This window comes from Argentina anserina, chromosome 6 (genome assembly GCF_933775445.1).
Source record: "Argentina anserina chromosome 6, drPotAnse1.1, whole genome shotgun sequence".
Taxonomy (NCBI): domain Eukaryota; kingdom Viridiplantae; phylum Streptophyta; class Magnoliopsida; order Rosales; family Rosaceae; genus Argentina; species Argentina anserina.
The window spans coordinates 18609363-18623736 of NC_065877.1; the positions used below are offsets into that span (position 1 = coordinate 18609363).

The window sequence follows — 14374 nt, forward strand, 5'->3', positions numbered from 1 at the left end:
AGAAAAAAGACTTATAAAAATTAAGAATAATCTCCTTAGAGATATCCAAGATTATTGAGATATTACCTATGATATCCAACAATGTATCTATCACATCAGAGAAGAAATTGCAGTACTTCAAGAAACTTTTGCAGAAGATCAAAAGCCACTAGAAATTTTGAGCAAAAGTGAGATCCCTTGATTAGCTAGTATCAGAGCCTAGCCATCGGTTAGTGCTCAATATTGTAACCCAAAATCCAAAACCAAATCTCAAAGATGGGAACAAGAATTGAACAAATACTAAAAGCTGGGTTTTTGCAAGTCAAAATGCATCCACATAGTCTCCCTCTTATTACATTCAGAACTCCACATGGACATTACGAATGGTTAGTAAAGTCATTTGGATTAAAACATACTCAATCAATTTTCCAAAGAAAGATGGATAACATTTTCAAACATGTGGCAGAATTCGGTGTCGTCTAAATTGATGACATATTAGTTTTCTCCAAAACCAAAGAGGAACACATGAACCATCTGTATGAAGTTGCCAAGTTGATCGTTCAATATGGAATCATTTTAGGAGAAAAGAAAGTCTTTCTGGTCCTAGATGAGATTGACTTCTTGAAAATAAACATCAAAGATGGGGTGATTAAACTCCAACCTCATATCCTCGAAATGATTTGGAAATATCCAGACAAAATTTTTAACGCCAAAAGTCTTTAGAGATTTTTAGGTGTTATAAATTATGGAAGAGATTTCATTCTAAAAATTGTTGGATTAACAGCAATATTGTCTCCCAAGTAAAGTTCTAAGAGAGCTTGGAAATTCACAAAAGACGATGAAAAAATCGTTTGGAAAATTAAAGATTTGTGCAAAAATCTACCTCCACTTCATCAACCTGAAGAAAATGAGGACATCATTCTCGAGGTTGATGCAAGTAACTCTGAGCTGGAGTTGTTTTAGCTAGAACTCCATGCACTAATGTAGAAAAGATCTTGAAGTTTTGTAGTGCCAAGTTTAGCCTGGCAGAGCAAAATTATCCCATAGGGGAAAGAGAAATTCATCCAGTAAAAAAGACAATTGAAAATTCTCTCGCATTTTTAGGAAAACCATTCACTGTGCGTACATATTGCGCTAGAGTTAAAAACTTCAAGAATTTCAAACTTAATAGATCAGCTGATAAGGGTAAATTGGCAAATTGGCAGTTATTTTAAACCAATATGATTATAATGTGGAGTTAATGACAAGAAACAAGAATTATCTCCTCGATGCTCTAACAAGAGAATTGGCGATGTTCAGCAGAAGTGAAGAAAACGATGAAGGTCGAAATCCTAGAAGTAGGAGGCCAGTACCCAAAGAGAAGAACTTTTAGGAGAGATACAAGAGCGATAATAAGACTGTAGGCCCCTTTTATGAAGGACCAGGTTATCAGTTCATTATGTCCTATAGAAATGCTGAATCAAGTCAATTAGTTGACTATGACAAGACAAAACCCGTGCTCGAGAAAATAAATCTATAGCGTCAGAAGAGGAGTTCGCCCAAAAGTTTTTGTTGTGCCTTTCTGAACAGCCTTAACTGACCGGTCTTAGGGTAAAAGACCAGCTAGCCCGTCTTAAACAACAAACAGTGAAGGTAGATCAAGAGCGTTGATGGCTACTGCTTTGCCAAAAAGCAGAATTGCTTCTGATGGAATCTTAATTGTGCATGATTACCAATTAAACACCTTTCCTAAATCAGTTTTTCATTATGGAAATCCATTAGCTTTCTATCATAAAGCTTTGCTAGATAATCTGATGTTTTCTATTTTGGAAATAGTTTTAGGCTCATGATTAATTCACCTGAAGCTCTAGTAAAAGAGTTACACGAGAAGAATAAGCATCAGAGTGTTGCTCCAACAAATGTAGCCAAGATAAAATATCTTGAAAGTCCAGAATGCACTAGAATTCCCGTTAGAGCCTTAAAAGAATCATAGTGGTTCGTATTTCATGATTAGGTTGGGAGTGAACAAACCCCTGTCACAAACCCTTTTTGCAGTTCCAGTACCTTATTCAGGAAGATATGTTGTAAATGTTCACAGAGAACATCCTTAGGACAAAAATTAATGATGATCAAAATGGATTGCTAGTTATTATAGTCAATACCGTAAAAATGTAAGAATGACAAATTGTGTTCTCATATTCAAGTTCAAATCCACACCTCTTGAGTGGATACAGAAGAGAAATGGGGAAACAAAATATATTTCATTGTACCATTATGTGAGGATCATTTAGGGTAGATACTAAGAACCTGCATGTGCTAGATATAATGGACATCCCAATTCCAGCATCCCATGGATGAAAAAGATGGCACTGGAATACATTAGAAAGATCATCGAGGAAGATTGAGAAAATACATATCTTGCCTCGGGAGAAAAGATAATTGTTACTGCTTGTGATCATCATGATGTGGTAAGCAGTGATTTATTTTTATCTCTCAAGAGGAAAGAGATTGATTTCACTTTAAAGTGTGCTAAGTGGTTAGAAACAATAGACTAGGACAAACAATACAAAGTGTTCGAAGATACCGACATGGAGGATAGTAGTACATATGAAATGGATCATATCATGTGCAATAATTTATAAGACTTTGAAGACTTTTATGGAAGTTGATTTTTCATTTACATAAAAGAATTAACATTTGAAAAAGATGGAATCTGCTTTTGAAAAAGAAGGTGTAGGCATTTGTCATCTAGTGAAATAATGGAGCTACCACTTTCTAGCTGGCGAAATTGTTTGTCTACTAGTGGAAATTATAGAGCTACTTTTTACTATTTTTAAGTTGTGTTTCAAGTTTAGCTTGAGGTCTGCTGCCTTTATAAAAGGGCTAAAGCCTTCAGAAGGGAGCAGCGAAAAAGCGAGAGAGAACCCTTCCAACCTTCTTCAAGAAGTTAAAGAATCAGAGTTGTGTAGTATAATAAAGCGTGTTTTAATTGTGTGTGAGTGTACTATTCAGAGTGAAAATAATGTTCATATGTAATCATCTAGTGTGGTGTGCTACTATTACAAGTAAGTATTTATATTTTAATTCATAGTAATGAGTAGCTAAACAACTTCATGAGAATGAGACTCTGGGTTTTGTATATATAATTATGTTTGTTTAAATTAATTATGTTTTTATGCCCCATAATTCGTCGCAAAAATATTTCTTCTACCTTTTAGTTTAGTTTGTTTCTTGTTAGTTGCTTTATTTCGAAAGAACCTAGGTTTTAACATATTAAGTCAGCAATGATTCTGCCAGTTTTAGTAGTCTTTTAAGATAGAAAGTCTTATGCGAAGTATTGGTACGTTGAAAGCTAGTTCTTAGAATTGTTGAAGCTAGTTTCTCAAAATTAAAATAAAAATCTTTTTTTAATTATAATAAGAAAATTAATGGAACCGAAAAACGAACGAAAGTACCTCTTTGGTATCAAACTATAAATTCGGGGACCACATTGTCACTATAGTGGGTACCATATTGTCCGGCGCACAAGAGTTCAACATCAATAGTGCATTTTACTGATTTTAAAGTCTCAGTTCTGCCATTGCTTATATACTAAGTGGAACCGCCCACTAAACATAGCAAAACAGCAGAAACTATTAATAGCTTTGACAATATTACGTGACACTAGTTCACTTTCGATTGGTTATCATTAGTCAACTTCAGATAGGGGGTTGAGGACTTTCAGGTTCGATTTATCAAATTCGTATATATACCAAATCATTGGCAATTTGGCATGGAAGGTTTCCATGTCGTGATTTTGCTACTATAATAGGTTAGAGTTGTTACAAAACTACCAAATGCAATCTAATGAAAGGAAACAGGATATATATGTGGAGAGACAAGAAATCACTTTAAACTTTTTTTTTTTCAGATCAAAGAATCACTTGAACCTTTTTTTTTTACTTGAACCTTATCTTTTTTTTTAAATCATTTTTCTTTATTGTGGTCATTTAAATGCTTCAACTAATATTCTCGCGCTGCGGTCACAATATCCCGCTTATGAAGAGCATGTATAGTACCATAGTACTTCTAAAGATGATTCGTGTGTTTAACAACAATACACCATAGTACCATGCACATATATTGTCGGGCGAATGTAACGATCGTCTAACACTACGAGGATATATACCAACACATTGTTAAGTTGTCTCAAAGTCGAGTGACAATATATGGTTTTTTTGTTTGTTTTAATTCAGACGATGCAACTGATTTAGTGTAGAAAGACTAACTATGATGATGGATTTAAACGCAAAGAAATTCGAGTACAAGGACAACTGATAGATATTGTAGGCATTATCTATAATTGTATTCTATTCCATCCCCTGAGCTAAAAAATGAAGCTGGCGATGGTCGACGAAACAAACCGACTCGAAGGAGATCACGAAACTGTCTCCAAGCTCGGCATGGGTTCAATACTACTGAATACAGAATAATGAAATGGTTCTGCTCAAGTCTAACTACATATAACTAGTGACTCCAAAGTCCTAATATACTAATAAACAACACACAAGAACCCTGATGATTGCCATTGCTGAGAGGCCTGCCAAAAAAAGAAAGCAGCCTTTGAGCAGTACCCGGCTTCTTCTACTCTATGAAGGAAAAATGGTGTATATGCAGGTGGAAAGTGAAAGTCATACAATCCCTTGAACTTGTACGAAAAAATTGACAACGTTGCAAAGGGAAGGATCTATGTATGCTTGTGATCAGTTTGAAATGGAAAGGGCTAGAACCAGTAGGAGGAGAAATAAGAGGAAGGCTAATTGGCTAATAGTGATTAGAAGATATGAAACTGACAAGTGAAGAATGCATGCATCCAAGTTGGTAATTAGCAAAGGGAGAAGAGAAAGAATCGGGTCTTTGAGTTCAATCTTGGTCTTTCCAGAAGAAGTGCTGCATAGGATATGAAGAAGAGGCAGAACAAGAGTTGTCTTCCAGCTGGGGCAGATCATGACGATCCGAATTATTTGCCGTAAAATGGTGATGATCATGATATTGCCGCACAAGATTGGAGGTGACGTCCAACTCTAAATCATCCCAGACAGGACTACCAGGACCCCAACCTTGAGGCATTGCATTCAGCCAAGCCTCTGCCATATCTCCCCAAACCAATTCATGTGTAGGGGCATCAGAAATGATCCTCCCTTTTTCGCCATGATTTTCAACCTCAAGTAGATGGCTGGCACTGGCCATACCATTTGCACCAGTGTCATCGTCTTCCTGGGGCTGTGAATATGGCTCTGGCGGAGGTGCACTTGATTCCGTCTCCGAAATTGGAATCTGTAATTGTAAATCAAGGTTTGAAAGTTGCTGCTTACCCTGGTACCTGGATGGCTTTGAAACTTGTTGAATGGGCACAGAAGCAGTTACTGTTGAACTTGGAGCTTTTGTAACAGCTGCAGCATTGTCATCATCTTTGTTTTTGTTGAGGAAAAGCTCAGGGAAATTAAGCCTAGCATTCTCCCCTCTCAACTTGAATGCCTCGCGGTCATAAGCCATGGCAGCATCTTCAGCTGTGTCGAAGGTACCGAGCCAGAGGCGAGTCCTGTTTCGAGGAAGACGGATTTCAGCTACCCATTTGCCCCAATGCCTTTGCCTTACTCCCCTGTAAAGCTTACTGGTACTTATGGGCATCCCCGGTGGCCTAATACCACCACTACTATTAGCTCCTCCAAACCTGTTCATCATCATCATCATTTTTCCTCTTGGACTCAAATTCAAAGCATCACTCCAATACTGAAGCATTTGCTGTTGCTGCTGCCAGGATATTATTTGCTGCTGTTGCGACGCAAATGATATCATTTGCTGCTGATTTTGTTGCTGCTGCTGCTCTACAACGTGTGTAATTGGCGGGAACTGAATAGGCTGCAGACTTGTGGTCTGTAGTTGGTAAGGAAATATTATAGGTTGCTGCTGCTGCTGCTGCTGCGGCAGAGACCCGTCAAAAGAAAAAGGAAAGACTATCCTGGAAGGAGGAGGAGAACAAGTAGTGATTGATGATGCATCTGGTGAAGTACGAGGAGGAGGAGATGGGTGTTGGAATTCAGGGATGAAAGCATAGGATTGGGGATGATGACTACGTTCAGGGCTCTTGATCTTCTTTAGAGGTCTAGGTGACATTCGAGATTCATCAAAAACCGGCTTCCATTGACCCCTCTCCAAGGAAAATTCAGGTTCCTTGCCTCTGTCAAATTCACAATCTTGGCCTGCTTCCATCCTATTTTCATAGTTTGATTCACCGCTCCTTTTTTCTGTGGCCATGATTTCTTTGCTCGATCACCTTGTTCAAAGCCAAAGCAGAATCTCCTTTAAAAAAAAAGCCAAAGCAGGTTCAACGGAACTTGTGATTGTGAGCAAAATAGAGGGAAGTCGAATAAGGAGAGTAAACAAGAGTTGATCGATCAATAGAAAGAAACAAAGACTGAATATAGAATCTGGGTACGTATCACTTTCTAATATCTAATCCCATCGAACCCAAATCAGCATCGGGTTCCAAATCTTTGAACGTGGAAAGATGGAAAATGGAAGAGGTTGGGTTTGAACTTGAGAGCAGCAGAGGGTTTTTCGAACAAGAACAAAAGAGGGGGGGGGGGGGGGGGGGAGGAGTTGAGAATAGGAGGCGAGGAGACGTGGAGTTTATAAGAGAGCTGATAAAGATCTTGATCAAGACATTTTTCCAGAGAGGACTCGAGGAGGGAATTTGTAGCAGCGTTGGGATTGGTTGGCTTTCTACGGACCCCACACGGCTCATTCTACATTTCGTTGCTTCCACTCCATTTTCATTTGCTCACAAATAACTTTACAACAATCGATAAAGATATATATAGGTCTAGAATAATCGAGGAATGCACCATAATAAACAAAAATTCTAGTTTATATGATTTTCGTAAAAAGTAAAAATGAGCTTTCCCAATAGAGTATTGGGTGTTCAATCTTCCCACGGTCAGTAACTGATCATGTAATTCATACTCAACCACCATTAAATATAAATTTAAGGGTTGAAAAACTCTTAGATTTACATCTAATGGTGGTTAAGCATGAATTCTATAGTCAGCTACTGACCGTATGAATGAGACTGATTGTAAGTTATAAGAACTTCATAAGTCTATACATAATAAATAAACTCCTCATGTACCATCTCTGAAAATGTGAAATGCTCACTTTTAACATTGGAGTGAAATATCTTAACACTTACAATATGGGGATGCCTCAACAAGACTCTTACAAATTTGATCACATCTTAAACTCTTAAAATGATAGATAACATCCTGTATTTTTGTTCAAATGCAGTTGAGGACCTTATCATTAATTAAAGGAATTAGAATAATGATTTCATTAGAAGAATTAATAATTTGGAAGATAATCATAAATATTTTGGCATCTCGCCGTCCAAGCTTCCTAAAGACAAAACTATATGATTAATGGGTAGGTGATCATCATCGAGATGGTATACGAAATGGCAAAAATAATAATAATAAGATGCAGAGGTTATTTCAGGGCAGGCTTGAAATGAAGATTTGCAAAAAAGAAGTCAATAAGTGTTTATGGAATGCAAGTAACCCACGTAATGGTCTCCCACTTTCGGTGGAAACATTAGAAAATTGGTCGAAAATGCGAAGACTACAATCTTGGTCGGTGAGAATCGGCACGTGTCGGTGGTCCACTACTCATCTATCTTTTGTTTTCTTTTTTTATCAACATTTGTTCGTATCCACTAGCTGGGGAAACTTCTTTGTTGTTTTAGAAAAAAGGAAGAACACCGTCTCAATCCTTATAGATATTTTCATTATTTTGGAAGTAGAGAAGGAGTAATGACGATAGAAGCATTACCGATATCATGCATTTGGAGATATTTGTGATGTACTTGGTCAACAAAATTTTATTTTACTTTGTGTTGTTATACACGTACAATAGGCCTGAAGTCTTGAGCCATTTGCTAAGGTTTCGGGATGGGGGAGGAGGAGGTTTTCCCTATATTCAGCTGTAAGAAAATTTATGGACTTATCACATGTTTATTTGAGTAAACAAAAATCGATAATTGATTTAGACTATATAATAAAAATATGGAAAAGAACTCAATTCTAATTACCTAATTAATGTCTATATATTGATATGAAATTAAAAATATATTTACTTGATTATTAATCTAATACAAGTTACAATATCATTTGGATATGGGTCATCATTTGACCCATGAGCCTGACTCCGCCTGAAAGCCCGCCCTACCCGCTAGGGCCGAAGCTCAGCCCGACCCTCTATTAGGGCGGGCCGGCCCTAATTTTTTCCGAATATAGTAGGGTAAGGGTTGAGCAAATCAAACCCGGCCCGACCTTATTGAGCCCTTTAGTGCCAAGTCTGACCCGGCCCTAGAAGCCCGCCATATTTGGTCCGTTTAGGCCCTAATTATAATTTATTTTTTTATCTATTTTTAAACAAATGTTTTTTATATTTTATATACAATACATCTCACATTTTATTATAATTGATTTTGTAAACTTTATGTCTTATATTTCTATTTGTTGTGAAAAATAACAATGATTTTTGTGTAATTTGATATAAGATATTCATATAATCACTTAGATTTAAATTTGTAGATGTTTAAGTTAAATCTAAGGCATATATGTATTTATAATATGATCATATACGTACTTGAGAAAAAAACTTGTGTTATACTTGCAACTACATAAGTAAATTTTGAGAAAAAGAATTAAATATAATATTTTTATTTTTATAAATAAAAAAGGCAATATATTCTTCCAATTTCAGCCCTAGTTAGCCCTTTAGGGCATGTAATGATTTAAAAATTAGAGCCCTAACCCGGCCTTATTTTTTGTTGACTTAGTCAAAGCCCGACCCGATCCTACCCTAAGTCCTAAAATTTAGGATAGGTCTTGACCCGGCCCATGATAAGGAGGATTCTTACAAGTAAAGTTATGTCTAATTGAACTTGCTTTATGGGAGGAGTTCAAGGAAAAACTTTATTTATATATAACAATGTGTAAGTCCCTGCAACATGCATAAGTTCTTGCCCCCATTCATAAGAAGCTCGAAACCTTACAGGATTGTAGAAGATGACGTCTTCAATAAACTACTCATGTATTATGAATTAATCATATTTCGGTAATCATACATGTGAATACAATTGTGTCTACAGTGAGTGATCTTGGCATCAGATTTTTTCATGGTATCAAAGCCATCTTCACAAAAGTATAGATCGTTGTATGTAATCTATATTGTGGTTTTGAATCTCATTGAAAGCTTTTGGGGCAACCCAGAAATAAGGACTGCGGGTCGGATTCAGTCCAGGTTGACCCGCTTTTATTTTTCACGTTTGGTTTTTATTTTTGTGGCTCAGACATAATTAAAGGAGAGGAGGAAAAGGGGAGAAAAGAAAAACCCAGCAACGCAGGTCTTCCTGATACAGAGCACAACAAATAATCCGAATGGAGAGAGCTTAGAGCACCACAATCAAATTGGGAAGAATGGTTGAATACTAATACGGTAGATAAAGGGAGGAGAAAGCTTGAGGAAAGAAGCCCAGAAATGCGGGGGTTCTCTTCAATATGATACAGAGCACAACGCCGATGGAGAAAATTTCATGGCTCACTGCCCTCCTTTTGGGTGATGGATTATTTATACATCTCCAATACCGACGAATTAATTGCAATTGCAATGGGTAATCCTGATTAGAGAATTGCTAGTGGATCGCTCGGGAAATCAAAAGGGGGAAAGTCAGGAATAAGGGCATGGTTTTCTGATTGAAAAGGCTTCTCTTCTGTCTCCAACCCATCTCCATTCATCATCAATTTCGGCAAGCCCGAATGGTTTTCCTTCAGAGGCACCGAAGGGACAATAAACTCCAACCTCCTATCTGGAGGATTTCCATTCGTATCCTTCGAATTTCACCCTTCTGGTTCTGGTACTTAATGATTTCAGTCATATTTTATATGCATCTAACCTTTTGTTTTGATAGTCCTACCTCAGAGGTTAGTTACCAGGTTTTAGGCGTAGGCCTTTGAAAACATTGATGCTTGATGCGGCCAACTGATCTTGTTGATATTTCGTTGGGAATATGAAACGGTAACAATAATTTAGTTATTCAAATTCCAATTTGATTTTGGAAGAGGCATGGGAATCTCCAGGTTGGCACTTACTTACGATTGCCGCATTCTTTTGGGGAACTAACTCGTAGTATCAAAGAACAAGTAAAGATGCATCTAACAACAATAGTAATAGACTGATTTTCAGTGTATTCAGAAAACTAGCATTAGATGCATTATATATATGCACGCAGTGTTCTAAATATCGGGATATATCGGGGATATATCGGTGATATTTAAAAACCGATAGGATAAATGCCATATCGCATTAATATATCGGTCAACTCAAAATATCGGGTCAACATGCGATATATCGGTGGATTTTTTTTCGTTTGACTTTTTTTTCGGTAGACTTTTTTTTGGTGGACTTTTTTTTTCCGTGGATTTTTTTTTTCGGAGACTTTTTTTCGATAATTTTTTTTTGTTGACTTTTTTTCGGCGACTTTTTTTCTTGTTACTTTTTTTTCGGTGATTTTTTTTAATGAGACGATGTCGTTTTAAGGAATTTCAACGCAAATAGACAGAAGGTGATTTATGAAGATGATTTTATCTCAGAAGATGAGGATGAAGATAATGGAGAAGATGATTTTGACTTTGATTCTGATGATGAGAGAGTTTATAAGGCATGAATGCATAATCAATATCTCAATCTATCTTTTGTGCACCTATTTTTGTTCAATTAGTACTTAGTAGTTAATATTATTTGGTATATTTTGAATATTTTGAAGTATATGTTTATAAATATATTAAATTTAAATTAAAAATTAACAAAAACGATAAATCTGATATAATCCGATATATCTCGATATATCTCCGTTATATTCTTATTTTACAAAACCAATACGATGCCAATAACCGATATTTAGACCATTGTATACACGTTATTAGACATTCTTTTGTCATGGCTGGATAGTGGATACCAAATTTGCACATTTGGGTTATAAGAAGAATGTTGGAGTTGTTTAACTAATAAAGAACATAATAATCCTATTCTTTTGTTTGTTATTGGCTGTTGGATTAATAGCTTTCAGTGAATCAGTATGACTGGTTTAAGCTACTACAGTGTCCTTCAGTACAAATAGTCAAATAGAGCAAGTAGTTATGCAACATTGGTATTAAGGAATTCTCATTTTTGAAAAACCATTTTTTTGTGTGTTTCATAGCATATGTGCATGTATTTATCTGCATGAGAGGGATTTTATGGTTAAGAAAAGGTTTCTCTCTTGAGTCTTGACCAACTTACAGAGTACATAGCACTGTTAAGAAACATGATAAATTCAGTAGAATAGTTCTCGATTTTGTATTTTGGCATTGGTGATTTTCATGCATTCCTCTGTGCATACTTGATGGTTGCTTATGTGCCTTACAAATTGGTCTTTATATAATTAATTATTCTTATAGATATGGTTTTGATATATGTGGTTATATATACTGTTACGACCCGAATCTTTTACGATTCGTTGCGAATAGTTTAATCTTTTACTCGGAACGAGAGTCGTACTATGTGTTACGACTCTAAAAGTTGTGTCTAATTGAACTTCCTTTATGGGAGAGTTTCAAGGCAAAACTTAACTTATATATAAGAATGTGTAAGTCCCTACAACCTCTACAACATAAAACATAAGTTTTTGCTCACATTCATAAGAAGCTCGAAATATTAGAGGATTGTAGAAGACTTGTAGATAAGACGACTTCATGACGTCTTCAATAAACTACTCATGTATTATCTATTAATCCTATTTCGGTAATCATATATGCGAATACAATTGTATCTATACTCTTGTGAATGATCTTGGCATCAGATTTGGATTAGGGTGTCAGTGATGAGACATATTTGATTGATATTCCTATGAGCTTCTTACTAGTTTAAGGATTTGAGTGAGGCGGCTGATGTGCTCGTATTATCTTGTATTTATATGCTTTATATCCTTACCATTTATGTATAGTTCTCTAATTTATAATTGATTTATGTTATTTTAGTGTGTTTATATGTTTGTGTACTACAGAGAAGAAAAAAAAATTTAATGAGTTGCGGAATATTAAATGGCGATTATAATTTGAACTGACAAAATTTGCCAATGCAGAACATATTAAATGGTGATTATAATTTTATAAAGTCACGCCCGTTGCACGGGTGATATGGTGGTCGCGCTGGGCCATTCACCAAAAAAATACAAACATAGCGGCAGTCAACTAGGGATAAGCCCATTGAAGTCATCAAGTACAATGGTCGCTCCGACCCGTGGAATCATCTGGAGAATTTCCAGTCTGCTTTGAACTATACCAGACACAGGGACGCCATGGCATGTCATGCTTTTTAGGTAACCCTCACGGATGAAGCCTTGAGTAGGTTCTTGAACCTCCCATAGGACTCGGTGGACAGTCTGGGGCAGCTCACCGATAATTTCAATAATCGGTTTATCCTCCGGACAAGTATGTATCATCCCATCGATTCTCTGTTCAAGATTCAGCAACAGAAGGATGAAAGCCTCCAAAACATTGTATCCAGATGGCAGACCGCCACGGCGCGGTGCCATGACTTGGATTATTCAATCGCCGAGGTAGCGTCTAGACAATCAATCTACCTGGGGACTTTCCTTTTGAAGATCAACAAGAACTCCCTGTCTTCCTATTAAGAGTTAATGGAAGCAGCAACTCAGCAGGCTCAGGCTGAGTACCACACCTATGGGAACCCCAATGTTGCAGGTATTTCTTCCCTGGGAACTAATGCCAACGCCATACAACTTCATGGGGAGATTCTAACTCTACGAGGCAGGGCCTTTTGACCCCCGTCTCACAGACCAGCGAAGCAATAACAGACCTATGAGCTTTTCGAGCTCCGGCAAAGAGTGCAGGCCACCCCGACCGTTTGGGATACGATCTAATTCTCCAGCTAGAAGACAACAGTCCATGCCTCTCAAAACGATCAACTACTAATCACAATGTCGTGGATCATTATTTGTGCTGCTGGGCATTGGTCGACACTGGGGCAACTGTTAGCGTCATGTTCGCCAATTTCTATCGTTAGCTCCACCGTGGCCGGAAAAAGCTTTACAGTAACCAGGAGCCGCTAGTCAGTTTATTCGGAGAGATTGTCCAGCCCCTCGGGTCAGATCGCCTCACTTTAACCCTCGGGACAAGGTCCAAACATGCAAGGATCACCGCCTGGTTTGTTGTTGTTAATTGTCCTTCCTCTTATAACATCGTTGTGGGATCGGGATGTGTTGGCGGGACTCTAGTGTGTAATTGCTGGACATATGCTCATACTGAAAGTGTCAACCCCGAGCGATTTCTTGACCATAAACGAGCTTAAAGTGGACACACTCCAGAACCACCTCAATCTCATTACTACCGGGCATAACCGTCTTGAGATGATGCCCTTGGCCCCGATGGAATCCATCGATGACCGCCCGAGATGACCTTTAAAGATAGGTAAGAAGTAACTCAATAAGGCTAGGTCAGCATTATTAGAAGACACGGATTGGGTGAGTCATTTTAACATACTCTCAGATCGAAAGGTCCGGATTGGAACAGGTTTGGAGCCAGGTCTCCGGGACTAGCTTGTGACCTGTTAACGTAGTGATAATACTTGATGTAATACGCTGTATTCCTTGTAGATGAGATACGCCGTACTCCTTGTCCCTTTCCTGTCACAAGCGGCACACGTCGTGAAAGTAGAGACCACGGTGGCGTGGTCTTCAACTCTCCGACGCTCAAGTTAGGATGATGGTAATTTATGCAGAGTAACAGTAGATGATGTAGTGTACTTACCTTATGAGGTCAAGGGTTTGACATTTTATTGTTGAGTTGAGGTAGATCATTTACTTATCTTTCGATGTGGGATGAGGTCCGATTAAGTTGTTCTCTGGAGTCTTCTTTGAGATGTGCGTGAGGGCGTGTCCGTAGTCAGTTTGGGCCGTGGGGAGACCCATTGCGTAGCTAGTGCGGCTGACTCGCTGTTAGTATTGTAAGACTGGGCTATCTATTAGCCTTAATGCGTTGATAGTTGTTCTGATTATGTCGGGATAAGCCTATGCCAACAAGTCCCCCCAAGTTCCCAGTCTAGGGAGGTAATTTCTTGATTGGGGAGTTAATATTTAAGCATTTCGCCATAATCAGCGGTGGGTCCCACTGACCCTCTCGTAGTCCCCCCACTCCCCGGTTAAGAAATGCCGAGTTGTTGATGGTGTAATGGGCCGTGTCAAACCTCTTTGGGTGCTGGTGGTTTTAGTGCTTCCGTTGTAGCAGAGTAAATGTTTATGCGTAGTACGCTTGATCGC

The 14374-nt window shown here is 37.8% G+C and overlaps 2 protein-coding genes across 2 annotated transcripts in view; both read right to left on the reverse strand.

The window, feature by feature from the left end:
- Window positions 1-14374, reverse strand: part of LOC126798699 (rhomboid-like protein 20) — a 271709-nt gene that overhangs the window by 149866 nt on the left and 107469 nt on the right. The window lies entirely within an intron of this gene.
- On the reverse strand, window positions 4251-6555 carry LOC126798692 (ethylene-responsive transcription factor ERF053). Its single transcript, XM_050525728.1, has one exon. It carries the CDS (start codon window positions 6253-6255, stop codon window positions 4861-4863), a length of 1395 nt encoding a protein of 464 aa, XP_050381685.1. The 5' UTR covers window positions 6256-6555; the 3' UTR covers window positions 4251-4860.

Excerpts from the sequence above, each read along its gene's own strand:
- LOC126798692 (XM_050525728.1), bottom strand. The coding sequence starts at position 6,255 with ATGGCCACAGAAAAAAGGAGCGGTGAATCAAACTATGAAAATAGGATG.